At 44.8% G+C, this 27,836-nt stretch overlaps 1 protein-coding gene across 2 annotated transcripts in view; it reads left to right on the plus strand.

Moving 5' to 3' along the window:
- The first annotated feature begins 372 nt into the window (after window positions 1-372).
- DAB2IP (DAB2 interacting protein) overlaps window positions 373-27,836 on the plus strand; it is a 148,736-nt gene continuing 121,272 nt past the window's right edge. The window contains exons 1-2 of one of the 2 annotated variants that reach the window (XM_030507479.1): window positions 373-763; window positions 19,244-19,347. In XM_030507479.1, coding sequence (XP_030363339.1) covers window positions 622-763; window positions 19,244-19,347 — 246 coding nt within the window. In that variant the 5' untranslated portion in view covers window positions 373-621. The remainder of the gene's footprint in view (window positions 764-19,243; window positions 19,348-27,836) is intronic. The other variant, XM_030507478.1, reaches the window with a different exon arrangement.

Consider the following 27,836-nt stretch of genomic DNA (forward strand, 5'->3'; position numbering starts at 1 on the left):
TCCGGGGCTTTTGCTCCATGATGATTATTAACATGTGTCCCATGGCCAGGAAATCATTATACCCTTCCCCAAGCCAGTCTTTTGGAGATCCCTCCTGCTGCAGACCAAGTCGCCTGAAACTTCATCTCCGAAATGATCTGATGGCCGGGGCAGGTAGAAACTAGCGGCACCCTGAGGCTCCCCAGCGCTTTCCTGCAGCAAGCTCTTGAGCTTTTCCAGTACAGTTTGGTCAGATGTTGCTGTCTGGCAGAGAGGATCCAGTCCAGGATTTCTTCCAGCCTATTCTTCACGTTTCAAGAGCCCAGGCTAACTCTGGCTTCCTATTCCAACTCCAGCAGGCTTATCTTTTTTGGGGCAGGAATTGTTAGTACAGTTTATCTTGCTTGCTGCAAGTCCTCCCTCAGCTGAGACATGTTCTCTGGTGCCGGGATCTTTTTTTTCCCCCCTCTCTCTCTTTTTTATGTTTTCTTCTTGTTGTTTTTCTTTTTAAATGTGTAAAGTGAAGAGTTCCTCTTCCCCCCTCTCCCTTTCCACTCCAAAGAACCAACCTCCAGTGAATTAACCACTGGAGCTGTTGCTGCTGTGCCAGAGGGGAGAGTGAACCTGTGCCTGCATGTGTTTATGTGTAAAATAGATACCAAAATGTCAATGAACAGCAGGAAAAGTTCTGGGAGACCATCTTACTACTATCGACTGCTCCGGAGGTCACGACTGCAGAGACAGCGAAGCAGATCCCGGAGCCGGAACAGGCCGCTTAGTAGGGGTAATTGCAACACCCGTTCTCTTCCATTGCCACTGCAAAGACATAGGTGCTGTTGCTTCTTACTGTAGATAAGAATGACCGGTGCGAGGATGTGTAAGTGTACCTGTGCCCTGTGCTGAGCTTCACAGGACAGTGCTCGTGTCTGCTGCAGGGGAGGGAGAACTGTTTGATTTAAAGGGCTTAGCTGGGGGAGTCAGGCTTGGGCTGTTCCTTACGGTGGCTCTAACACCTTGTGTAGCTGTAACTAACCCGCTCCTTTCACTTATTCATGGTTCTTTTTGTTTCTCAATGTGTATAATTAAGGTAACTACTTTTCTGAGCTGTTTGGAGGCCTAACTGATGGTGATAGAGGTGTGAAAATCCTTCATTAAGAAATGGTATCTACCTGCAAAGATGTACTGCTGGAACTTCTTGTTCCTCCTGAGCAGAGCATCACCAGGGGTTTTGAAATTACAAAGCTGAGTGCAGTTTAGGGGTAGGATTTTCAAAAGAGCCTAAAGATTGTGCTCCAGAGGCACTGCAGAAACCTGTGGGACTTGTATTCCCAAATCACTTTGCGCTTTTAAAACCCCTGCTCTAAAAGGGCCTATTTGTCCTCATCAGCAGGAGTGAGGTCCACAGAGTAATGTTTCTTTAGGGCATACTCACTCATGCAGCCCATTTATTCTACTTGAAGCAGCTACTGACCCAGTTGCATTTTAAAAATAAGCTTTTCTGCCTTTCTCTTCTAGTGTGAAAGAAATGTTTACTGGTGCTTGTGCCTGTCCTTAGAGCAGGCAAAAAGAGGTGGGAATCCTCGGGTCACTTTGCTGCTGAACTGTCTTTCAGAAAGGAGGGGAGAGGTTTGTGCTTGGCCTCTAAGTGGGACAATCCGGTCACATTTAGAATGTCGGGAGCTTAATCAAAGCCATTAACTGAAAAGGAGTTTTTACTGTTGGTGTGTGAGTAAAGAGCCATAATAAAAAGCAGAACTGCAGCACTGCATCAGGTGTTTGTGCAGATCCAGGCTTGTGCCTGGCTCACTGGAGTTAATCCTGATTTAGGAAGCAGGTTCTGAAGTAGACTCTAACACTACGCGATTTAGCTCAGTGCAGCGTCCTCTTTCTGCTTTTCCTGGCATTCAGGACTTTTTAAAGGATTTTGAATCATCACTGAGAAAACAATAGGAAGCTGAATCAGTCCCGGAGCTCCGGCTTTTCCTTTGAGCACGCAGTGGTTTTCTTTCCATGGTTTTGTTTTGTTTTGCCTGTCAGGGAGGAGTGTTTGTAAACTCCAGAGCATGTAACAGTTCCTCTTCCTCCTTTATACTGCTTAAACCCAAATATTTTGCTGTCATTTCAGTTACTGTGACAAACTAAATGTGTGAGTTTCATTTAGGTAACCCACTATGAACTTAATGGCATGATTTGGTATGAACCCAAGGAATATACAGGCGGTTTGATGGAAGTGGAATTCAACCCTAATGTCTGTAAGGAATTGGATTTGAACCAACGGAAATCTTCTTGCTGTTGATCTCTCCCTCGGTATTTTGTGTTTGTCATACGTTGTGTCTCGGATTCCTGCCTGCTGGAATACCCGGCACTAGTTGAGCTCTTCTTGTCTTCAGATCTTACAGGGATTTGTAAATCTGGATAAGAGTTTTCTCTTTATTTTTGACATGTTTTGGTAAGAGACACAGAGGGCACGTTGTGCAGTGGTGTCACACACCAAGGCCATGCACTGGGGCCGTGGTGTGGCTTGGTCCAGAGCCTGGAGTCGTTTCCTTGGCTCCTGTACCTTGACTGCCAGTCTGGACAGTGGGAAGGGAGTCCCAGAGTACAGCAAAGGAAATGCTTCCCTTGGCAGTTTTGGTCCCACTGAAGGGTAGTGAGCAGGAGGCTGTAGGGGTGTGGGAGCTGTGGTTAATGCAGGAATCAGAATGAGGTTTGAGGGGTTTTTGATGTAATGTTAATTTCCAAAACCTGCAAATCCAGCTGAAGGAAGGAGCTGAGGGTCCCACAAATGCTGATGAGCAGCATGATCCACGCTACTCAGACATCAGAAATCCTCAGCAGGAGGTCACCATAAACTCATTGGAGTTATTTCACAGGAACTGGCAATGGTCTGGTTGCCACATGTGTGTTTCCCAGACATCCTCTTGGCAGCTTTTTGCTCTCTACAGACTCCAGACCCTTTGCCAGGATCCCCAGACAGCCCAGGTAGCGCATGGCCCTCACTTGGAGGAGCAGCAATACTTGGAAGTTGAGCTTTTCCACGGTGTGTCACTTCAGCAGGTTATCAGCATGCTTTTGACAGGGAGTTGTTACCCCTTTACCAGGCAGGAGGAGATCTCTGCTGGCACGAAACCCCCTCTCCCCATCTGGAATCACTCACTGCTCTGCATCAGTCCTGGATGATGAATCCCTGGTGCCGGCACTGACACTGGAGCACCCAGGAGCTGCCGGTGCTGCCATCTGCTGCCAGCAGGCTCCGCTTTGCTGTGGGTCAGAGAACCGCTTTCAGCCCTCTCTAGTTTCTACCAGTCAGTCTCTTTGCATACAGAAGAGGTTGGGTTTTAAAACCTTTATTTATACACTGCTGTTTCTGTATCTCCCCCCCGAGGGGGCAGTGCCACCGATCACACTCACCCTGCTGCCCAGCCTTGCTCCCTGCAGGCCCTTTGTGGAGTGCAGCCTGCCCAGGACCAGCATCCCACCTCAGGCTGGGTTACAGCTCACACAGCCACGGCATGGTCACAGGCTGCTGGAGCTGAGATTGACTTTGGGAAATAGGGCTTGCTTCCTGAGGTAGGAAGGCTGTAGGGATAGCTGCTCCCTCAGGAGAGCTCTCCTGAGCACGGCAGATAGGCAACGTGAACAGAATGTGCATTTTCTATGCAAGTATCTAAGGCGAGTGGGGATTGATTTCTGCTGGGACTCCAGATGGAGACAATCTGCTGTGGCATGCAGAAAAATGTATAGGACTTGGAGCTCTTCGCGATGACAGCCAGCTTATGTGATGGTTCATGTGGTGGTACTCTCTATTCCAGAGCTCTGTGGTTAGCCCTGGTGCTTTTAACATGCATCACACATTTCAGTATGTTTGCCAGTCTGTCCCTGTGGGAGAACCAGGGCTAGAATAGTGGAAGACTAGTGGAAGTGGTGGGGAGGGTGAATTGGACCAGAAGAGGACAGCATGCTATCAGGAGCCTCATGGGGTCAGTGTGCTTAAATTATTGCTGTTTGACAGTGGATAAACAAGACAGGTTTCACCCCACTGGTAATCTTTGTTAGAGTGATGATGTCTGAAATCTCCTGGCTCTGCTCTCCACAGGGATTCAGGACACGCTGCAGGTATATACTAGTTAGTTAAAAAGCCTAACTTCAGAAACCCCATCTCCTCCATGGACCATCTGTTCAGCTCAGAGACGTGTGTAACTGTATGAGGAATTATGGCAGTAATTATGATTACTACCAGGTGATCCATCTAATGTACTGGAAGGTACTTGGGAGGCAGAGAGGGTAGAAGGAGAATTGTCAGTAAAAGCAACACCTGCTCCTGCCTGCAGTACTCTGTGGCTTTCTTCATGGTGTCTCTGCTGCTACTTAATTATGGGCTTAATGAAGGAATGGGGATCAGCAGCACATGTTCAGTTTGCTCAGAGAAACTACTCGTGGATGCTTCATTCACAGGTTCATATCTGAGCAGATGCAGCTTTGGCTTCAGGTCTTTCTTCCGTGAAACTCTGCAGGTAATCGGTTGTCATCAAAGCTCTGAGAATTGGAGAACATCTTGAGTTCCTGATCTTGAAGGTTTAGTGTTCCTTATATTTCTGGCTCCGTCAGCTCCTCGGACATAAATGTCTTGCTCTAAGTTCTGTTTATCACAGATGCTTTTCAAGGTGTGCTATAAAAAGGATTTTTATTAAACAGGCTTTCTTCTTTTCCTTTGATGGCTGCTGTGAGGAGAAAACCGACTGATCTTCAGCAAAGCTCCATATTTTAGCACACCAAACACTGAGAGCTTGGAGGCGAAGGTCAGACTGGTCTTCTCTCAGCTCAGGCTATTCAGATACGCATCTCTTGAAAACGGCTGGAATTTTGTCTTTCTCTCTCTATTTGATGAAATCAAAACCTTTTAAATGCTAAATGAGAGATCAGCTTATACCCAAATAGCCAATACCTTAGAGGTTAAGGCACTCGCTTGGGATGAGGGAAGCAGAGACTTGAAAATTGTCCCAGCATGTAACAGAATGTCACAACAACAAAGGAGGTTTTATTAGATTTAAAGTTAACTGAAATTTCACATGTTTCTCTCTAATCTTTCCCAGCTGAAAACCTATTTAGTAGCATGTTAACAAAAGTGATGTTTGACAAGGAATGCCACATGGAACTTCTCCCTTCCCACCTCTGCGGGACTTTGTCCTGTAGGCACGACTGAATTAGATGTCATGGAGAGAAGGATCTCTCTCATTCTGATTAGATGTTTTTCCCTTACTGAAAATTTCCCCTTTATTGTTAAGTAAGACTCAGGATTAAGTAATTCATTCATTCCCACGAAATGTTGAAACAATACTTTGTTCTTTCATGACCCACAATTAACTTTCCCTTGAATTACACATAGCTCCATGCCTTTGAGATCATGGAAAACACGGGTGTTTCAGTGTGTGTTTTCTCTCTGCACTTGCTCTAAATGAGGTTTAGCTTAGGTACCTCTAGCCATGGCAAGGCCAGGGTGTTAGAATCCCTGCATCATCTCCGAACCTACCGCTCCTGATAGCTCAGCAGCGACCAGATCTGTGTCTCAGGAGAGCAGCACCGTAATCAACTAATGAATAAATAAGGAAACAAGTAATTTATCATGTGCTGTCCCAGCAGAACACCTTCCCACACTTACAGTGCCTTTGGGTGGTTGGTTTTTTTGCATGCCAAACAAATATGTGCCCCCAGTCCATGGTTTTTCTCTCTCTGGCCTCTATTTTTAACCAATTGAATAGTTGTTCTGATACACCACCACCATCAGAACCTATTTGTGCCCCTGCACACATTACTGTAACCTCCTCTCCCACACACACTTGTGTTACTGGAGGGTTGTTCTCATCTGGTGGATTGAGTCTAGATTGTTCCATGATAAATTTCTTGAGAGACACCATATCTAGCTGACAAACCCCCATGGGCTGCCCTGCTTGGCCATCTTCTGGTCATAAGCCTCGGTGGGCAGCACCGGGGGCATTTCATACTTAGGATCACTCTTCCCATTCTTCATGTATCATTCACTTGAGTTTAAGTGGCAAGTTTTAAGTTAGTCACATTAGCAGTAAATCATAGTAAATAGTGTTATGTTATATGGCCTTATGTTCTGCGTAGCCAAAGGGGTACCTGTGTACCCTTCACCTGTCTTCTGCATGTGAGATTTCTTGAAGAATCCAAATCCTGTGCCTTAAAATGCCTATAACAGTTCTTAAAAATATTGTATAACAGTGTTTTTCATTTAAGGGCTGAGAGTGACGAGTCCAGTAATAAATGTGAGTGATAGGGGTTTTTTTTCCAAGGGTGGTGTCTTTTAAATGCCAGGAAAAGGAAAGCTTCCTGCTTCACAGTGTTTAATGACCATCGCCTTTGTTTTTCCAGTCTCTTTAGTGGCATTTTCTCTTTGCACTCGATTTCTATTTGAACTCTTGCAGTTTTTCATTGAAATTTAACAGTGTGGCTGACAGATGCCCATAGAAAAGATATGCAAAATGTTTTAAGCTGTGCTCTTTGTAGGAAACATTCAGTGGCAGCCGTGCTATTCTTAGCACCAGTGCTCCAGCTGAGAATGTGCCACATTTGTTCAGCGCTTAATTGTCTAATAAAAATCTCCACTAAATCTAATAACTTGCATGATGGAGGAATTCTTAGAATCATAGAATCATGGAATGGTTTGGATTGGAAGGGGTCTTAAAGCTCCTCCAGTTCCAACCCCCTGCCATGGGCAGGGACACCTTCCACTAGAGCAGGTTGCTCCAAGCCCCTGTGTCCAACCTGGCAACAATTCTTGCATTGTTTTGTATTTTCTTTAGCATGTTTCTAAGAGCTGCAAACACTTGGTGGAGTTGTAAGGTAGATACATTCTTGTTTAGTGTGGTGTCCAGGGATAACCTGCAGGAGTTATCCTGGGGTTATATCCTGGGGAGATAACCTGGGGTGCTCAATGACACTGTCATGGCGCAAGCTCCAGCAGCTCACTCTCTGTTTTTCCGAGGCTTTCCTTTTGCCCCAAGGTAAGAAGAGGAGTTTTGGCTCCCATGTTCTCTGAAATCATGACCACAGCCCCATGCCTCAATGTCCATGGTCCCAGCAGATGCATTGTTAGGAGGTAACTAACTAGAGCATCAGTCTTGATGGCACTGTGAGACTTATCAGTGCTGCCTAAGAGTAACTCAGGGAAATCACTACCTAAGGAACAGCTCATTTAATGCTGTGACAGAAATTTGGAAATTGTACCAGCAGCTTTCAGGCAACTTGAAAATTGACTCGTGTCTCTTTTTGCTCATCTTTCATTTTATCTCTATTTTTAAGGCCTTTTCTTCTAGTAGTAACCTCACATTCCCTTAACAGTATTGCTAAGAGGGGCTCATTGCTCTGAAAGGAAGTAAGTAGCAGAGCTGCTCCCCAGTAACGCAGAGTAAGTTTTTACCTAAAAGCCATAGGTAATAAATGAGAAAGAGGTTAAAAACCCTGGTCTGAGTCCAACATGGAATCGCTTCCAAAAGCATGCTTAGAGGGGTTCCAGCAGCCTGTTCATGATCGCTTATGTATTAGAGTAAGTTTGTCTCCCTACAGCTGTGGCAATCCAAACAATTTAGACACAGAGCTGCCTTTTAAAGCTTTTAAACCTATATTTCCCTTGAAGGTCTTCCAGTGTGCCACTAATCCCTTAAGTTATTGCACTGAAGGCGCTCTATAATCCTTTAATTTACTCTGCTCTCAATGGAGTTGGGAATGAGCTGGGTCACTTCCCATACTTGGGCATTATCAGTGTTGCTTTTTTCAGCTCAGGCACTGGCTGGGAGTAGCTTGCTTTCATTTTAAACACTTCAGAGAGTATTTTAAATGTAGATATTAATTGCTTGTGTGTTTGTGTATATGCACCTTAAAAAGGGTTCACAACCCCAGGACTTGCTCACCCCTTTCACTGTCTGTACAGGTGTGGGGTCAGGCTTGTCAAGGTTTGCTCAGGCCCCTTTGGAAATCAGCAAACGTAGAACTTCATGGCTTGTTGAAACCTGGGAATCCAGACCCCATATGGAACTGCTGAGGGTCAAGAAACAGCGTCAGCCACAGGGGATTTCTCCCCAGCCTCATCTCCCAGACCTGCAGGAGACAAAGCTCCTGACTAAAATATCTCTGGCGGTGCTGAAGGTGAAGCTTTCTGGTGATGAGTAAGTCCAGTCAAATGCTAGAGTTGGTTTTAATGAGCAGAAAGACTACAAAAGGCTGTCTGGAGCACCACATGGGTTGTCTGAATTCGGAAGGTGTGTCCTGACCGTTGCTTCTTGCCTACATGAGGGACACGTGGATTTATTGTAGGTTGTTCTCCAGAGCCAGGCTGGGATTCCTGACCTGCTCTCGGAGGCTGCTCACATTACTTCGGAAGTTCACTTTCAGTTGAGCATTAAAATGTTCACTTTGGGGAAAAACATGCCCTGCAATTGTATAGACTTTGAGAAACATTGACAAGATAAAGACAGCCAAAGTTTTGCTTCATTAACATTTACACTGAAAGAGGAATCCTCAGATGCTGAGCACTTGATGTTTCTTTTTGAAGCAGCCAATTTATTTGAAGTGCAAGTTTCCTTTGTACATTATGTGCTCACATTTTTGATTTCTTGCAGTACTTCTGCATCAGTGAATTTCTTGTGGAGTCAGAGATCAAGCCTGGACTTGTTCTGAAGTATCCAAATGTGGTAATAGGTGGACTGCTGTCAAATTTGGCATCTGGAGTTAAATTACAGGATGCTTCTTAAGCTTCTTGGTTGCCATAGTAACAAGTAATAGTCATCCTTCATGATTAAGCAGTGTCCATGGTAACCAAACGAGCAAGTTTTAAATGAAAGATATTTTCCCTTTACATTTTTAGCAGTCAAAGGTTAACAGTTATTACCTTCATACCTTTAGATGGGAGCAGATTTTGATCTGGCTGCCATAGTTAAAGCAGGAACATTTCGTGTTCATTTACATAACTTTACTTCTGAAACCAACTGAATCTGGAGTGAATACCAATATCAAGTTTCTGAGAGGGGGTGCAGAGCACTGATCTCCCCAGGAAGGGCCAGTGTGGTTCACAGTGTGTGCTGAATTGTCCTGCAGCATTGAGCGTGCTGCTGAGCAGCTACAGGCCGTATCGCTCCTTGAGGGACTGGTTCAGTAGTGCAGGGAGGAATCCCAGCACATACCCTGGGTCTTTTTAGGATGGAAACCACAAGTGTTGGGGTTAATATAGGTAGGAACATCCTCCTGCGCCCTCCCACTTCAAAAATAGGATGGAAAGTGTACAAGTGAATGGAGCCCTGGTAGATCCCTTGATCTACTCCGCATGTTGTAGGTAAACTGAATAAAGCATGGCAGCACCGTCACAAACCAGCACAATTGCTGTGGGTTGGTTGCACAAAGCAATGTAACAGTTTGAATGGTGGTTTCTGTATGTCCATCTGTGGCACAGCGTTATTTATATGAAATAAGAAAATATGGCTGCTTTTTAATGTTTTCTCTACCATCTCTTTCCTTGGCACTGGGGATGTTTGCTTGAAAACTAAAAGCTGCTACCTGCAAGTGTTCTCAGAGCGTCTATGTGCAAGAGAAGCAGAAATACCCACCCACCCCCAAAGGAAGGAGAAGTGTGAGTCACAATAAATTAGGATTTATATTTCACAATTAGAAATCATGGAATGTGAAACGATTGCTGAGAGAGTCTGACTGGCTGGAAGGGAGATGTGTGAGGAGCAGCAGTGAGGAGGACAGGGTGCCATGTCAGCAGCACTCTGGGCACGTAGGCACATGGGGAGATGGCTGATGTGTTGCAGATGTGCTGTGTCCTCACATACCTGCCTGTATGTGCTCTCCCTATCTATCACTGCTGCTTTTTATACTGTCTTTGAGTTGCTTCATCAGGAGAAATCCTGTATTTTGTCCAGTAGCTACCAACTTCCTGCTATCCAGTTGGTTAAAATCCAGTACTCTTCTGGAAGTGTTTCCAAAGAAACTGAGTCTGAAACAGCCAGTGTTAAATCCTAACCTGCTGCTTTCTTGAACAATATTAAAGTTCCTTCAATGTTAAGGCAATCTAACTTGGATTAATTGGCTCTGGCCATTAAGACTCTTTCAGGCTGCTGTAAAAGCTGCATGTACTATGTGAATTTCAACTCTTAATGTTTGGTCTATTATGCAGAATGGATGTGAACAGAGATATGTATGTGACCCCATTTATCTCTCTAATGAAGTGCCATCAATAGAACATCTGTTTCTTTGCTGTAGAAGATGAAACCTCTGATGAATCATACTTATAAATGAAGTATTTATTTATTTAATTTGCATTCTGCCAGTACAGACCTGTTAGAGCAGCCACCACCACGCAGGACTGGAGCGATGGCTTGGCATTAACTGCACACAGTGTTCATTTACACCGTGCTGCTGCTTCACCCCAAAGTAAACTGTTGTGAAGTGGTTGCTGCACAAGTCAGCTGTTAAGAAAGGCCCAAACCAAAGAGAAGAACATGTTCACAGTGAAACAAACCTCATTGATGGGAGACACCAACACGGCTGCGATCTGGGTGTAGCTCCTGTCTCAGGGGTTGCCACGGTGGCACTATGGGCCACTGGACTGTTTGGTTCTCTCTGCAATTGGAAGCAAAGAGAATCTCTTTGCTTCCAATTGCAGAGAGAACCAACGTGCTGTCGTGCAGTCTGTTCTTGTGAGACTTCCAGCTCCCTTTGCAATCCCAGGGGAGGCCTGGCAGGACCTGTGCCTGGTGTGCTGGGATCACTGGGAGAGACTCAGCTGCAGAGGGACCCATCCCTGCTCCAGCCATCCTGCTGCAGGGACCCTGCGAGCTTAGCCAAAGGCTGTGTGATACCTGTGGGCTTCACCACACATGCTGATGGCCACATTGTGTGGAAGCATCAGCTCTCAGGAGCTCCTGGCAGGCTGAAGTGGGAGAGGGTTCTATTCTCCATGCCTTATCCCTGCAGTGACAGAGGCGACAGGGAGTGGAGCAGTTTGTCCCTTGCCTTGGCCTGCCCCTGTGAGCAGGCAGCCGCATGCTGATGAAGTGCTGCAAGAGAGCAGCCCAGTAGCAGCGTTGAATCTTTGCAGAAATGTTAAGCATGATGGATGAACCTAATTTAAATCTCCCCAGAGCTCACTTCTTGTTCTCCAGAGTCCTTGTTGCTTGTCTTTATCACCACATAGGAAGAAGCTGATGTTCCACTTCATCATCCTTTCCAGTTTATCCAGGGTCCTAGCAGTCTCCATGATCTGGTCCCCAACCAGGCTGGAATTTCAGCTTCTTCTGATGTATTTTTTAAGCCTGTGCTTGGTTTCAGCTTCACCCTGGAGAAGAGGCTCCTAATGCTACGCCATTAGCAAAAGATGAATTTGTTCTCTAGATATCAGCCAAAGAAAGATAAATATGATACATATTTTATTTCAGAGACTGATAAATAAAGGCTAAAAATACCAAATATATCTAATTAAAAAATACCAAGCAGTAAAATGGAATTTGTGATAAAGGCTGCTCAATCAGCAGGGTTTGCTGCTTATTGTTGGAAAAGGGGATGATTTTCTGAGTGCCTGATCTTCTCTCCCTGGCACCAGGTCTGGGCGCCTGCAGCTCTGTCTTCCTTTTGGACACGGATCTGATCTGTTTCTTCAGTTTTGCAGGATGGAGAAGTCAGTGTGTGTATATTCATCCTCCTCATGTTGAGAATTAGCTAAGCTTTCCTTTCCTGTTTGTGCTGTTTGCTTCTCTCTTTTCCTTTTTGCCCTCAGAGCAGTTTTTTTTCTTGACAAATACATCTATTCTGTCCCTCAGGTGAAGAACATGTTCCCCATCAGTCTCTCTGAGGGTAGAATTGCCCTAGATACCTCTCACTAAGCCACAGAATGAAGGCAGCGCACAGACAGGGCAGCATCTCAGTGGAGATATGAACTCCACAGCAGTGAAAGGTGTGGAGCAGTGGAGAGGAGAACAGGGAAGGTCCTCTCAGGTACCAGCGGTGCTGAAGGGCAACTAAACAAGCAGATGGACTCCACCAGAGAACTCCCACCCCTCTCTGGTCTGTCTCAGGGGCAGGTTTCCTTCAGGCAGTGCGCATCTCCTTTGTCCTGCTGGGCCACTGCTCTGGGGTAGGGTGGCCAGCGAAGGGGCTTCAGCTCCCTCTAGTGAGGCAGCTGGATTTGTGCTGTACCAGAACAACACTCGCTTCACCCTGTTCCTGGGTGGAAATAGAAACACAGCTTATGCCAGCTTTGAAGCTTGGGAGGTCTACCTGAGCTGTCCAGCAGAGCAGAGGCTGCAGCACTGGGCAGCCAAAGCCCACAGAAAGACAAGAGCAAAGGGCTGAAGTCCCTTTGCATGCATCAAACAGCACCTCAGAGTGCTGCTGGGGAAAGAATTCTCTTCCTGGGTAATATTAGACAAAATAGAGGAATAGATACATATCAAGTACACTGAAAAATAGCAGAGCTTTTTTCAGTACTAGATTCAAGAGCCATTAATAGCACTTGCTCAGGAGCACTATGAGGAATATTAAATACTACAGAGCCCACAATATCCAGGAACCTGACACAGAGGTGAGATGAGATCCATTAAAGTGCGCCGTGTGCTGTGGCAAAGGTCAATGTCACTTCAAATCATTATTTAACAAAGGAAAAGCTCTTCTTCCAGAAGATCTTAGTCCCTCTTTGAGAGAAGGTGCTCATCATTTTTAGCTGATGGGATGATGTGCCTGAGAGTTGAATTGTTTTCTGGTTTCCAGCCACTTTGAATAAGGCTCTTCAGTTCATACAACTGTCCCAGCCAGCAGCCTTGTGGCAGCAGAGGATTGTATGGCTCTGAGTGGTGCTTCAGGGGCCTTTTATGCTCTCAGGCAGGGACACGGTTAACTCAGAGGTTTCATTTCCCCTGCTCAGCTGAATATGGTGGTTTTCTAACACTTCAGACATCTGCGAGGGCAACAAAGGTAATGGCAAGAAGCTGGAGCTGTTTGGTGTAGTCACTGTGGCATTCAACCAGCCTCTGATTGTTTAATTCTAAATGTTTAGTGCCAGAGTTGCACAAAAGGCGAGTAATGCTCCCAGTTTGGTTTGTATGTAAATGCTCAGATAAGTGAGATTATTTTATTTTAACAAGCTATAGTTCCATAAACAGCATCCTCAATTGTCTGAAACGTGGTGAGAGCATGAGAAAACGCTGCATTATTTCTGCTTAGAGCTTTAAATGACTGGGGAGTAAATCACTGATGCTGTTGCAGCAGAACTACGGGGACAGCCAGTGGGATTGCTGTGCTCTGTAGAAGTGTATTTAAGCCAAGATGCACAATAATTGTATTCTAACACAAAAAGTGATGATACAAACTGTTATAGCCTCGAGAACACCCCCTCTGAGCCTTCATTAGCTTTGCTTTGAGATGAGTCTGGTTTTTCCAAGGGCACCATTACCTGCCCCAAACCTTTAATTCACGACCAGTTTCATTTAAAAGTCGATTTTATTGCCTCATAAAGGTTTGACTTTTAACTGATTTCATGTGGCATAATGATTCTAATATTGCTGTAAGGGATCAACTGGAATTCACTCAGGGATCACCAGGGCATTGGGTGATATGTTCCCATCAGCAGTTAGTTCTCCAGGTAATTGAACATTGAAACTGTTCAACCGAAACTGGATTTCCAGCCCAGCTGATGGGAGCAGGAGAGGTTAGTGAAGGCTTCATAACCCACCAGGTTCATAATGGACCTTTGTCCATTGGAAATCAGACATTTTGGCATCTCTGTTCTGCCCTCAAGTTACTCGTGCCTTCGGAAGGGGAAGTTGGCTCAACTGAGTATTTGTTATTTTCTGTCATCATTTATTCCCAGGGTAATATTCCACTTTTAAAAAGTGCCATTATTCTAACAGCAGCTTCTAAATACCCCTTTGGATTCAGATTAAAGATCATCCTTTCTCCTGGTCTCAGGTGGCCACCTAAAGCTGTCTGAAATGTAGATTTTCCTGCAGCTTCTCTTGAGTATTTGGAATCACACAGACATTACAAATATCTACTCTCCAGGGATGGCTTTTAATTCAGAAGTGCTACTGTGAGCCGTGTTAAATCACTGCTGTCACTGTGCCTCCTCCTCTCCTCGGTTGGGTTTGTAGTTAGGAGTTATTAGATAATGCAGAAATTAGAGGAATAACACCTAAATTCATTAAGCAATAAAATTAATGCGCAGAGTGTAATTGTGTGAGCAGGAGACCGGTAATTCCTGTTCCCTCTGGTTTCACAGAAACTCCACCCTGGCAGGCTCGGAGATGTCAAGCACTAACCCCATGCACGGGGCAGGACGGGGAGGAGCACAGCTCCATTGGCGGATCACTGCTGAGCTCCAGAGCCAGCCTCACCTCTCCCAGGGCTCCCGCGGGCTCCTTTCCACCAGCTGTGGGTTGTGATGAGCTCTTAGCTTTCTGCATTACCTCCAGACGTTCTGGTGAAGTCCTGTGGTCCTCTAAAGTCTCCTTCCCTTAAAGCACGTCCCTGTGCCACGGGGCAGGGACCTGGCCTCCCGCCGCACATCCCAGCTGCTGGCCTGTCCAGCATTCCAGTCATACTTCTCTTTCTTGCTGCCTCTGATGAAGTCATCATCTCTACTTCTCTTATTCCTGGCTGGCTCGGAGTGCCATGGCATGTGTGTTGCTGACAAGCACGGCTTCCTTTTGGTGAGTTGAGGGAGATGTTTTCTCATTGCTAACTTCTCTCATTCTGATTTGTACCTCCCTTTCCTGGCTGGAGTTAGAACAGTTTCATAGCAGCAAGTCAACTTGGTGGGAAGTGCCTGCTTGTAAGTTATTCCTTCCAGCTGGTTCTCTTTGCTTTTGTTCATACTGTCTCTTCCACGGGGTGATCCCTGGAATTGTGTGTGAGAGGAGAGCAGGAGAGGGGGAGAGTGTGAAGTGAGATGAACAAGCAGAAGGAGTTAATGTATTTCATTCCCACTAATGAGAGCATAATCCCGATGATCTCTTGGACTAGCTGTGATTCACAAGAGCAGGTAATGCAAATGTAGAAACATCTCACTTGCTAAGTGCAAAGTAAACAGTAGTAATGTTTGTTTGTGTGTTTGTTACACATGATGACCTGCTCTGTAGCAGTGTTGGAGAAGTTGCAAGAAGGAGGGCAGTGACGCTGGGTGGGTTAAACAAGAGCTTTGGTGCCAGGAGCTCCTCACAGGCTGTTCTGCTGCTGATGGCCTGGGAGCCTTGGGGGCTGCTCTGTAGCTGTTCCACAGCATGCAGAACAGGCATGGAGGAGTGTAGTGAGGATGAATTGTTCTGTCAGTTTGGGTGCCATGAATTAGTTAACAAATAAAGTGTGTTTACTACTGTACAGAAACACTTTCAGAAATACTCACAAGCCCTACAAGGTGCTGCATTAAGGAGCTATATTTACAGTGCTGTGTGTCCTGTTGGCTTAAAAAGACATCCTGGTGCATTACATCCCAAGCAGCTTTTGGACCCAGCTACGTGTGGTGACCTGGGAGAGGTTTCAGGGGGTTCATAACTTCAAGGAAGTTTCTCTCTGAAGATCTTATCCTGCACTGGGGAAAAGCCAAAACACTGCAGCCTTTGTAAATATTTGGGAAAGCAGGAAGCACTTGGGTTTGTTTGTTCTTGCTTCTGGACTGTGTGAGGTGGATGAGCCCCAGCCCAGCATGGGTCTGCGGCAGACACTGAACAGTGCTGCTTATGCAGAGGTTCAGTATGTGTTCATGAAAGAGAACTGGGAGGTTCCTCAGGGACACGGGTCTGCACTGGGGAAAGTCAAAAGGAGTGTGAGTGGAAATGCCTGGATAGCATTGGGCAGGCTTAGGAAAGTACAGGGGAAATGCTGTCAACAAGGAGGAGAAAATGAAACAAGGCATTTCAGTCAGAATGGCCATGGTGCTCCTCAGTGTGACTTACCAGCCTTTTCCAGCCCATTTCTGAGATTTTTAAGAGCTTCTAAAGGGCCAGATAATATATTTATGTGGGTCTGCCTGATTCAGCTGTCCAACAACTTCTTATTGCTCATCTGTATATAACCCATCCTTTGTTTGGGTGCTGTGGTGGGGGCTGGTGCAAGTGGCAGGGAATCAGAAGCCACCCCTGTGTGTGGGCATCCATTCCTGCACGCTGGCATCTCTGCTGTGGGTGCTGTGGCTTTCTGCACTACACCCAAGGAATCTGTTTTCAGATCCGGTATTCCTGCACTATAATCCTCATTTAATAGACTGTTACTTCAGTGATTTTCAGGCCTCTCTGTCATAAAAGAAAGATTTGGAGGGTTTAAGTTCATAACAAGTTGAGGACTTTGGGAGAGCAAATAGTGTCCTTGGATACAGTGTGTCTAAGTCCTCGGATCAAATCTGATATAGAGCAAATAAATGGACAAATGAAGGTATAATCCTGGAATTTCTATGAGCCGAGGGATAGTATTAAGCTAACAGAGAAACTCACTGTCTAGTGAGGATGTTATCTGATAATACTAAGTGCTTCTGGAAATGTCATTCTGCGGTTAGCTGCCTGTGGTAATTCTGTTCCTCGTTCTGGAATCCTTCATCTTGGGATACAAAGTGGATTGCAGATATTCATTAATGAAACCTTGCAGTGTTCCCATGGGGTTTGCCAGGTTTTTATGCATTGTGAATCTCATGAAAAACATTAAAATGTCAAAGGGTCACACTGTAACAGAGGTCAGGGTAGGACCCTGGACTCTTTGTGCTATTGAGGGGTGTGATGCGCTGCTGTAGAGTCTGTCCAGAAGTAGAGTTGAGAAGAGGAGGAAGAAGTGTTAGAGGTTGTGAAGAAAAGGCTGAAGTGAGATACTGAATCTGATTTCAGATCGTCTGGTACCATCTGCCCCAGCAGAGGGGAGGCAGGAAGCTCGTTGTACCTGAACCTCTCCTGACAGGGAGAGCTCTGCCACAGAAACCTTCAAACGTACATTTATCTCTCCAGAAGATCAATTCCAATGTATAACGTGTCAAGAGAGTTCTTCTTCCAATGGCTAACCTAAATATCTTCTGCTGTAAAGGAACATGTTTCTTTTTTAGCCTCTAGTGGCTACGGAGAGAGTTTTCATTATTGCCTTACGGTGACCTCTGTGGGGGTTTGTTACATAGCAGACATGGCTAAAACCCATCTCCAGGCAGAGTAACCCAGCGTAAGACTTCTTCTCTAACCCTGAGGAAGTAAAAAGGGCAGTTCAAACCTTCATGTATTCACACTATTCACTATATAAAGCTGTTCTGCTGTACCCTTCTGGTAGTTAAGAGTTACTCATTTACCTGTAAGCTATTTTTAGTTCCCTTTAAAACAAACATCTCCCCCCTCCCCGCCCCAAACACCCACACCCAACCCTTCTGCTAGTTATTTCTGGTTCCTTCTGAAGAGTTTTGTAATGTCTCTCCTGCAGAGATTCCCCTCTCCAGCGATACCCACAGTACTTAAACTAAGCTAAATGGAGGTTTGACTCCACTTGATGAACCATAAGCTTAAGACTAATAGAGCGCTTTAGGTTCCAACCCTTCTCTATGTTTTGTTCTGGGTCAAAGTAATGTGTTTGCTGGCTGTGCTTTGGGTATACTTAATGATGAAGTACAGTTTGTGACTTTGGTGCAGTCAGACCCAGATACTGATCAGCCCTGGGCCATAACACACTCTCCCTGTGTGGTGGAAGGAGGAAGCAGGTTGGCAGATCACTGAAAGTGAGACCATTGTGCACTTTGAGAAACCACAGTGGTGCGAGCCCATAGTGCTGGAACACCTACACGGAGCAGTGGGTACCTGCCCTCTGTGCTGAAGGCAGGAGGTGTGTTGTGCTGGGGAGGAAGGCTCCAGCACTGTGCTGCAGGCCCCTGAGAAAGGCATTGCTTGCAGCTGCTTTTCACCTCACCCCATGGTTCCTGTTTCCCAGCCATGTATATGAGAAATGCTTTCAGCAATGTTTGTTTTTCTAGTCATTAGGAAAATGCAAAGCAGCTTCTTCAGTTGTTTTGTCATCTCCAACTCACTTTCAAAATGCTGTAATCAAGTAGGGGTTTATGACAGTCCAAAAATAAAAGTGGCCGCTGTTCAAAGGAATGGGGTGGGAGCCCAAGTGTGAAAGGAGATGATGTGTGAAGGATTTATTGCCTCCTTGAGGTTCAAAGTGCAGCATTCTGCAAAGAAAGTGGCCAAGACATTGTGAAAGCCATTGTGAACTGCTGGTTTTGGCTGTCTGGCTTTCACACAGGTTACATGGCTGCTGGTGAGGGATTATGGGCAGGATTTGCAACCAAGGAAGATGTCACTGAACAGGCACTTCACCCAGTCCATGGGTGAATCTCACAGTCTTGTGGAATAGTTTAAGATACGTCTCAGGAACTGTTGGGTGGAATTGCAGGTATTAGTTGTTCCTTATGGACCCCGGGTGATGGCAGTTTTGGTAAGGGGAGAATCTCAGTAAGGGGACAACCCTCCTTGCCAAGACCTGGTGACAGCAGATTGCAGATTGCAGAGGCTGAGGATTGGCATGGTTTGAGAAAGAAGCTTGTTACCAGGTCTGAGCACCACTGAATGGCAGCTTGCAAATACATCTATTTTTATGAGTCCATGGTGCTTTCAAAGAGGGTTTGTGAACCAAGGAAACACCAGCTCATAATGCTGCTGCTGACCTTAGCTAATATTGTTCTAAATCTTCTCAGTGTTAGGCATATTTGCTAATTTAGTCTTCCCAGCTCCCTCCCTTCCTCACCTGCAGGGGAGGAGGTAAGTATCCACATTTTATACTTTCATAAATGCAGGGTTTAATAATTTTTTCCTAGTTACAAAGCAAATTGCTGGAGGAATTAGAGAGGCAACTTCAGCATCCTGTGCCTGTAACCCCATTAGCAGCTTCCCTTAGGAGTACCAAGTCCACAAGTGCACGGATCTGTACTTTGCATATAATTCTCACTCAGCTCAATCCATTTTCTGTTTACCCATCTGCAGACTGGAAGTAATGATAATGCCCACCTGTCAGGCATTATCTGAGGCTTACAGTTGTATAAAAAATGCTAATTGTAGAAGGTGAGAGTCTTGCTGGTTGAACGCTGTTCTGTGGGAAGCACAGTGGGGTTGTTGTGTTGGCTCATTTGCAAGAGCATCTCCAAGGAAGAAGGCACGTTTTGCATGGCCTGCTGGTGTTCCTGGGCTGTTCCTGTGCTGCTGTGTTTGTAATTGTCCTTTGGTTTGTGTTCCATCCCCAGAGTCCCCCCCGGAGAGGTGCGGGCAGAGGCGCAGCATGCCCAGCGGGGTCACCGAGAAGAACCCCACCATGGAGCCTGCTGCCACAACGCCCTTCCGCGTCACGGTACGTGTCTGTCCCCATCCCAGTGATTGGGAGGGGGTTGCTGGAAGAGAAGAGAGAGGTGGTGTGTGTGAAACTACTCGATAACTTATTTCACAGCAAATGTGGTGGTGTTAGATACTGTCAGCAACAAGCAACTGTAAAGTATATCTTGGTAAAGCAACAACATTTGAATATGAATCTGGAACAGGTTTTGGTAAGTTGTTCACTTGGAAGACTTCCCTGGTGAGGTTCCTTTTGTGAATCCTAGGGTTGTGCAGTGTATTCCTGGATATTTAGTGGTCTGTAACTGTACAGTATGTCCTCATACTCCTACAGAGAGTATTTTCTCATGTATCATCAGCCTGGACACATCTGCAGTTAATGCAATAGAGTCTTAGGATGCTCTGTAATCAGCTGAAGTTACCGAAGTCTTTTGGGTAACATTTAGGGCAACCTCCAGTAACAGTGAGAGAGAAATCTAGTTAGAGGTTTAAAAACATAAGTCCAAGCTTAAAGTACACACGGGTAGATGGCTCTGCCCACTCTGAGCGATGGCCAAGGCAATCAGAAGGTCACGTTGTCAAGAGGAAAGTGTCTGCTATATGTGTACAATGAGGTTGCACACAGGTATTTTTATTCAGAGAAGAGGCAAAGGGCCTTGGAGCTGCTTTGCTGGATGTGGGTTTTCCCTGCAGACCACACCTACTTTCCAGGCTCAGGTACTTCATAACAAACCTGGATAGGTAGAACCAGAATTTCAAAGGGAAGACAATGGTGCAATCTAAAATAAATCTGAGCACACCCAGTTCACCTGAGATCATTTGCACGGGTGAATGAATCATCACCAGCAGTTTGTTCAAGGAGTTTACTTTAGTTCTGGAAGCTCTGAAGTTTGTGCATGCCTCACATTCTCTGTGGAGGTGAACTCTGTAGCCATTATATGCAAACACATACCAAAAATATGAGAGTGTGGGTTTTGGTACTGTCTTATTTGAATAGTGAAGTAATGAAAAAAGGGAGTGGATGGCAGGAGCAGAGTTCTGTGTTGAAGGAGCTGGTACAGTATGTGGCAAATACTGAAGACATTGAAACAGAAAAACAATGAGGTGTGAGATGTCTTTAGGCATTTGCTGCAGGGATGTGTTTGCTTTTCTTCTCCTGGAGTGGATGGAAGTTATTCTCCTACGACCTCCCTGTTCTAACAGGTCAAAGCACAGAGGGATCATCTTTTGGTTTGATTCTTCTTGTGGCATCACGTTTTTGCTAAGCAAGGTGCATCTTTTTCAATGCCAAGAGGGAAACTAATCTTTTTTCTCTAATCTCCTTGGTCCACAAGCCACACACCCTCTATCTGAATTGATTATCAGTTACATATGCTCCAAAACTCAGCATGGCAGACACACACAGAGTAAAGCTACCTGGATAGGCTTCTGCTGCGTGCCTTGCATTTATCAGAACCTGTCCATCTCAGTAAATGTATATCTTTGAACCTTAAACAATGTACTACTTGTTGATAAAAGAGGCAAAGAATGGAGGGAAAATCTGGATTCTTCACAAGACAGAGGATTTGGGAGTATTTTTCTTAGCGTGCTTGTAGTCAGCGAAAATAAAATGCTGTTTATTCCTTTCCCAATGGCTATATCCTGCTTTATGTTTTTAGAGACATTAGTTCTGTCTTTAAGCAGGTTAGCTCTGAATAGTGAAACAGCCTATGTGGAATGTGGTTGCTTGCTTTGACTGGCTCTGTTATTCAGTATGGATAATGTTATTCACATGGATAATACATAGCATTTGTCTTCTGTGAGTTACAATCCACTATCATCTCATTTCTGTTCCTGCTCAGCCCTCTGAATGTTATTGCCATTAATATGAATGGCTTCATTACATACAGTTTTTATGGCTGCCCAGATTTCAGCAGATGTCTGACTTAAGAAATATATTCTCCCTCACCTTCCTTCATTAACCAGAGGAACATTAGCAGTCAGTCCACTCCAGCCACTGGGAATAGTAATTAGTGCTTTAGTTTAGTGGTAATGGGATTATTACTTTGGAGCCTGCTGTTGTAGGTTTTGATGTCGTAAGCTTTTCATATTTTACAGCTGATTGTTCTTCCCTGACATCTCCATCCTTCTGCCTCTGAGTCTCCAAGGGACCAGTAAGCTCAGGAGCCATTGGATTCGGTTATTTGAGTGTTGCACTCCCCATTGCTTTGTGTGGATTAGAAGAAACCTTTCTGACTACTTTGTCAGAAAAAGGCACTGCATTGGTGCCCAGAAACAGTAGATTTGGTGACTGTCAGTATAAAACTTCCATATAAGCAGGGAAATTCTGGTTCTAATGAATTTATTCTATCTAATACACTTATGGAAGAGACTGACTGCCCTCACGCACATGTTTGCAGGAGAAATCTTCAGAGTTAAATGGTGGCATTGGGACACTTCCTTGTCATGATTCCACCTCTTGAAGGACGAGGCCTAATTAACAAGTGCTTCAATAAAAGTCAGTATCTAAAGATAGAAAAAGGAAGACAGAGGCTTGAACTTAGCAAGAGATGTCAGTTAAATGTTGCCTACTTAGGTAGTCACTTGGAGTTGTGTGCACTGAGAGTGGGTAATTGGCAGGAGCTGATAATGCTCAAGAGCTGTAGACACCAGTGGAACCAAGGGCAAGTACTGGGCTCTCCTGCATGCCCAAGGGACAATCAGTAAAGCTTCACTGTTGACTGACATTTACCTTTCAGGAGGATACAGAGAAGCTTTTAGCCTCTCTGCATTGAATCCAAATAGCTTAAGGTGTGAGCTGGGTTAATCCTGAAGTATGTGTTGTGTTTTATCAAACACAGCGACCAGAAGATGAGAAACTCTGCTAGGTATTAATTAAATCCTCTTGCTCTGCCCACCTTGCAGGGGAATCACGAGCAAGGGTGGGATTGCTGAGATTTACTGTGGGATGACTTCTCTTCCATCTCATTAGAGTACTGCCATCTATTGACTGCTTTTATTAGAGCCTGATTTATTTAGTTCTCTGTGCAAATATCCCTGGCCAAGCAGAAGTCCAAATTGCCAAAGAACTTGTGCAAAGGAGTTGGACTGAGAGATTGGATCATGAAACCAGAATGATTTCTTGCTGTTAGTCCACCTCACTGACTGTGCAAGGAGCATCCTTCCAAACAGAATGCATTAATGTAACGTGTAGTCTGAATGTTATTAAACAGTTTGAAAATGGCTCTCTGCCTTTCTTACAGAGCTGTGTCTGAGGAAGCATCTGTGCACTCTCTCTTGCCCTGAAATGCTGGATAGGCTTTAGGATTTCCTTCTCTCCAGGCCTTTAATCCTCAATTCCAGTATCAATCATTTGCTTTCCAGGATCTCAGAAATCACTTCTGGGCTTTCTTCTGGTAGAAGCCACATTGGCTGCAAAAAAACACCAGCAAAACAAAACCCAAACACAGTGCAGGTATAAGCTACATGCTCAGGCTGTCCATCCATGGAATGGTACAAGCTGGATTGGAAGGGCAACAATTCTGAGAGAAGATGCAAAGGCCGAACCCAATGGTACAAACCCTCTTCACTGGCTCATTGTCAGTCATGACAAGGAGCATCATCTCCTTGTTCTCTCATGTTCCTCCATCATCTGCTTCTTGTCTGTTGTTCTGCACCTCAGTGTGATGTCCTGGAGCAGGAGCTGCCCTTTGTGGTTCATCTGTCCTGGCACTACTTTCAGGCCCTTCAAGAATGAGGTTTTATAGTGGCAAGGAAATAGGAAATCATTTTAGGTTTTAGCTGTTCTTCTGCTTGTAATGTAACTTGTTTTCCAACAGCTTTTCTGCCTGTTTGGGTTGGGTACACAGCAGAATTTACAGTGATACATTATAAACTATCCTTAAGGCATTCCTCCATCTCTCCTGTTTTTAATCCTTGATAAATGAAGTATTAAATACTAATGACATACCAGCAAATGGAAACTCCTGGAGAGATGAAAGTGAGTGACCCTTTAGCACTCCTCTCCACTGAACATAATCCCAAATAATGGAATCCTGGTTCAAGCTGCTGTGGATAAGATAGCAAAGGATTTTTCCCCAAGTTTCTGCCTGCACATAATACACGTTATTTCCCTTTTTTATTCCCCAAAAGCAGTCATGTAAGCTATATTATAATAGTTTGACAATGTATCTTCCTGTATTATGTGAAGAGCTGAATGGTGCTTCCCTCGGTGTGATCATCCCATCTTTAATTGAAGTGTAATTGTTTACTAAACCATTCCATCCAGAAGGGAAAATTACTATCATTTTGCTCTGTGGTTGCATACATTAAACTACCCCTTTTCTAGGGAGTGAATTTAAGGAGGATAGGAACATTATCACAGATGATATATAAACATAAAGCTATTATCATTAAACTGTCAACAGAATTTGGGTAACTAGTGTTAGTGGCAGCAAGAGAGATGTAAATTACTTTGAGAATGTATCTGTCAACTCAGTCACTGTTTTTGGACCAGGACATGCTCGGAAGCATTGGGGTTCTGAGCATCATTTTGGCTATTTGCAGTTATTTCTATCTCACTGTGTTCAAAAATCAGGAGCTCTAACCTGACCCTCAGATTCTTTTGTGCCAGGTACAAAAGCATCATGCAGACCTTGTACTCTTAAAGCATCTTGTGTTGATGGATTTCCAGGCTCTCCACAAAGGTGGCTCTTTATTAGCATCCTCATTTTACAGCTGGGAAAACAGAGGTAGGGAAAAGTTAACTAACTTCAATTTGATCATGCAGCAAAGCCAGGAAATATGTCCTGAGCTGAATTTCTTGATTTCTAATTCCCAGCCCTGGTGTTAACCACGAGCTAAGCTGCTCCTAATTACTTCTCTGCAATCCTCCTTCAGTTTCAAGAGAATTAAATGTTCTTCACAAGCTTGATCCTGTCATGGGAAAATGAGTAAGTGGTTTTCTGGCCTCCCAAGTCACTGCTCCCAGGTCAGACGTGCCTGGCTCTTTACTGTCTCTGCCAGCACCCCATGTCAAGTTTTCAATAGCTTGTTATTAAAATTAGAGCTCTCTTACTCTTCCAAGTCATCCTGTTAATGTAAATCTCTTGGTGGTTTTGCTCTTGAATTTTTTGCCTGTATCTTATGAGACACGGGATAATCTCCACTTAAGGCATGAAAGAGAGATGTTTTTAAAAAGGTCATATTCTTTCCAGGCTCAGTGCTGCCTAGCACAGGACTTGGAAAATGAAACAGGTTGTAAATACAATATGTGTAACTATTTGAGTCCGACCTTGTATATTGAAAACTTCCCAAGTAAACTTGGAGTTTCCAGCTGGGGAAGTACTGGAAGGCAGCAGAGTTAGAGCTATGTGGGATTGTCAGATTTCAGCAGAGAGCTGCAGTTCAAACCACTGTGGATTTATTATGTGCATCAAGCAGGAGACAGGAATGACAGGATAAAAGACATGGTGCTATGACCTGCTTCACTGAAAAGGACTCGGCAAGGCGGGTATAGATTTTTTCCCCATTTTGAACTAAATGTGTTCCAGGGAGGTCTCCTCTTGTCTCTTCTTCAGAGCCTGTAGCTGTCTGAAGGACAGGTTTACAGAAAGGAAGAGGCATTGGGGCTCGTCAACAGCAGCTTCATTCACACACTGAGGCCACTTTTCTTTAAGTGTATTAGTAATCCTGGTTTAGTTCTTGTGGGGTGAAACATGGTGTTGGGCTGCTTTTGATTGCTGTCAGACTGACATGGTTGGGCAGCAAAGGCTGCAGGGCTCTGCAGGGGCTGTACAGACAGCAGCAAGGCTGGCACTGGGGCAGGGCAGGAAGAAGGGGATGGAAGATGACCTGGTATTGTTAGCATCTGTTAGATGCTTTGTACGAGAGGAATTAATAGAGCTTGGTCGGCTCCTGAAGGATGAGGATCCACACAGTGTGCACTCAGACCCTCTTTAATCTGCAGGATGGCAGCTTCCACCAAGAGGGAAATGGCGCTGAAGCACTAAATTGCTGTGCCCCGGCCACCACTGAAGCATTGTCAGGACCAGGGGACAAAGTCACCTTTTTGCCTCCACTGTTGGACAGTGGATTAAGAGGGGAGCTTGTGTTTCTAGGGAAAATAAAATCAAAACCTGCATTGTTCCCAGGTGAGGAAAGGGAAAACAAACATTTCAGCAAGTTGTCTGGCTCTGCAGTGAGTGTAAATTAACACAATTCCATTGATTCCGTTTAGCTATTCCAAATGTTTACGCTTCCTCACCCCAGTGGGGTTATGAAACCCAGTGGCTTTAAAGGAGCATTGTTCAGGGTGCAAAGGAAGCTGATGGCAGAACATCCTTGGAACAATCCTTGGAGCTGTCACAGAAATCACATCCTTGTGCCAGGGAAGAGACTGAGGGTGAGCTCCAAGATCCCTCTCCCTGGAAAGCCTGAGCAAGCTTTTGTGGGAGAAACCTGTGATGTTCTCAGGATGTTTCAACTCTCCTCTTTACATCCCTCCATTCCTCCACTCCTGTAGGAGCAGTGTTGTAGCCAAAGGAGAAATACCAACAGTTCTGTAGAGAGCCCACGGGAGGAATATTTTAGGCTGTAAGTGGGGCTAATAGGAAATGCTAATTCCCATTTCATTCTTCCGATCAGTGTGTACTGCATGATAAGTACAGTGACGGTACTTGGCACTTCCATAGCACCTTTCATCTGAGGCTGTTAAAGTGTTCTGTCAATCTGGATGAATTCAAGCTTGCACTCACTGTGGGCTTGCAACTTATCATAATGCCTTCAAATAAATGGGGAAACTGAGGCATGGAAAGATGATACGACTTTCCCCACCTTTCCTAACTGTGTAAAAGAGCTGGGACTGCATAGTAGTGTTGCTGGTCATCTGCTAAGGAACAGAACTTAAGGCATCATTTAAAATGGTGACAGTCATTCAAACTGTCCACATGACTGTCCTTAACTCTCTGAAACATGTTTGTTTGGCATTTTTTGTGGCAATTTCACCATTTAATACATGCTCAAGTGCTCTGTTGTGCTTTTATCTGTTGGAATTGTCTGGATTCCCCCCACAAAGACAGACAACCAACCTCAAACTCTCACTGCTTTTTCCAGCAAAATGGATATTTATCAGTTCTTTAGAATCTTCCATTTCCAAAGGACATGTTGAACAGCGATGGCCACCTCTTGCTCATCTCCAAACTGCTACATCACAAAATGTGGTGCTATTTCCAACTCTTCCCAGGAAGTCCAAATGCAAAGACCCTTTACTAAGTAACAGGCTGTAGGGACACAAGGGGATGTGACCAGTTTCATTTCTGGGGGAAGAATGAAAGGCAGAAAGTAAACAAACAAAAGCTTTAATTTATTGCAAGCTCCAGGCACTGCAGAGCTCTCAGATTGCTGCGAGCCCACAGAAAAGACCATTAAAATACACAACTTGACAGTCTCCCTTTAATTTGTTTCTGGGTCACAGATAAAGAATTGTGCTGCAGAAGGGAGGATAATAAACACATTCCGTTCTCCTGCTTTCAACAGCAGTGATATTGTGCTTTCAGAAAACAAGCCCAATATGTACGGTATTCTTTTACTGTCTTAGAGAGCTCCAGTAGCACATGAGTGTCCATTTAATCAGGACCTCCATCTCTGAACTTCTTCCATTTGGGAATTTGTATTGCTTTAGCTCACGGATGGTGAGGTACTAACTTAGATATTAAATTGATTGCAGTGGAGTGAATAGAAATGTATGTCATTGCCACAGTTAACACTGAATGTTTGCCAGTACACTTCTACCAAGTTTTAACCTAGTTTCTGAGACAGATTTTTCTCACTTAGACTAAACCCTTCTGTTTAATAGCCATGACTATTACCATATATATATATAATAGACCATATTTTGAGCCATAACTTGTTGGACTTGCAGTGTGATAAATGGCTGCGTACTTTGGTAAGAACTTAGGGTGTTGAGACAGGAGACTGTATAAAAGATGCTCTGTCCCATTTGGAAGTGATCCCGTCTGCCTTGTTCACCCTCTGGATGTGTCTGACTGAACTTTCACAGCCATGGGAAAGCTTATGACACTTGCTGCTAAGGCACATCATTTAGAAGTTGATTGGGGGTTTCTTCCTCCCGTCCAAATCCCAAACTGGTGCTGCCTCATCTGAGAGTGTTTCTCCAGGTGGTGACACTGTTGTTCCAAACCAAGTGCAGCTTCTTCAAACAGCAGGTCTGGGGTGGTCCCATGGTGATTAATTACATGGTTTCATGATACTTGCAGGTGAATAACTGGTTACTCCTGTGGGTCTGTGTGTAAACACACATGTTGGGATGACACTGATCTCTATATGCTTTTCCCAAACTTTAGTTACCATGGAAACAAGACTCACTTTCTCCTCCATGCTGTCACTTCTCCTCAGCACTGCGCACTGATAAGCACACTGTGCTTGTCCTCCCCACACTCCTTTATTCCTAGTGAACAGTGATAGTCGTGGCTCAGGCATCGAGGATCATTTGAGAGAGAGATGGTACAA

Source organism: Strigops habroptila, chromosome 15 (assembly GCF_004027225.2).
Source record: "Strigops habroptila isolate Jane chromosome 15, bStrHab1.2.pri, whole genome shotgun sequence".
Taxonomy (NCBI): Eukaryota; Metazoa; Chordata; class Aves; order Psittaciformes; family Psittacidae; genus Strigops; species Strigops habroptila.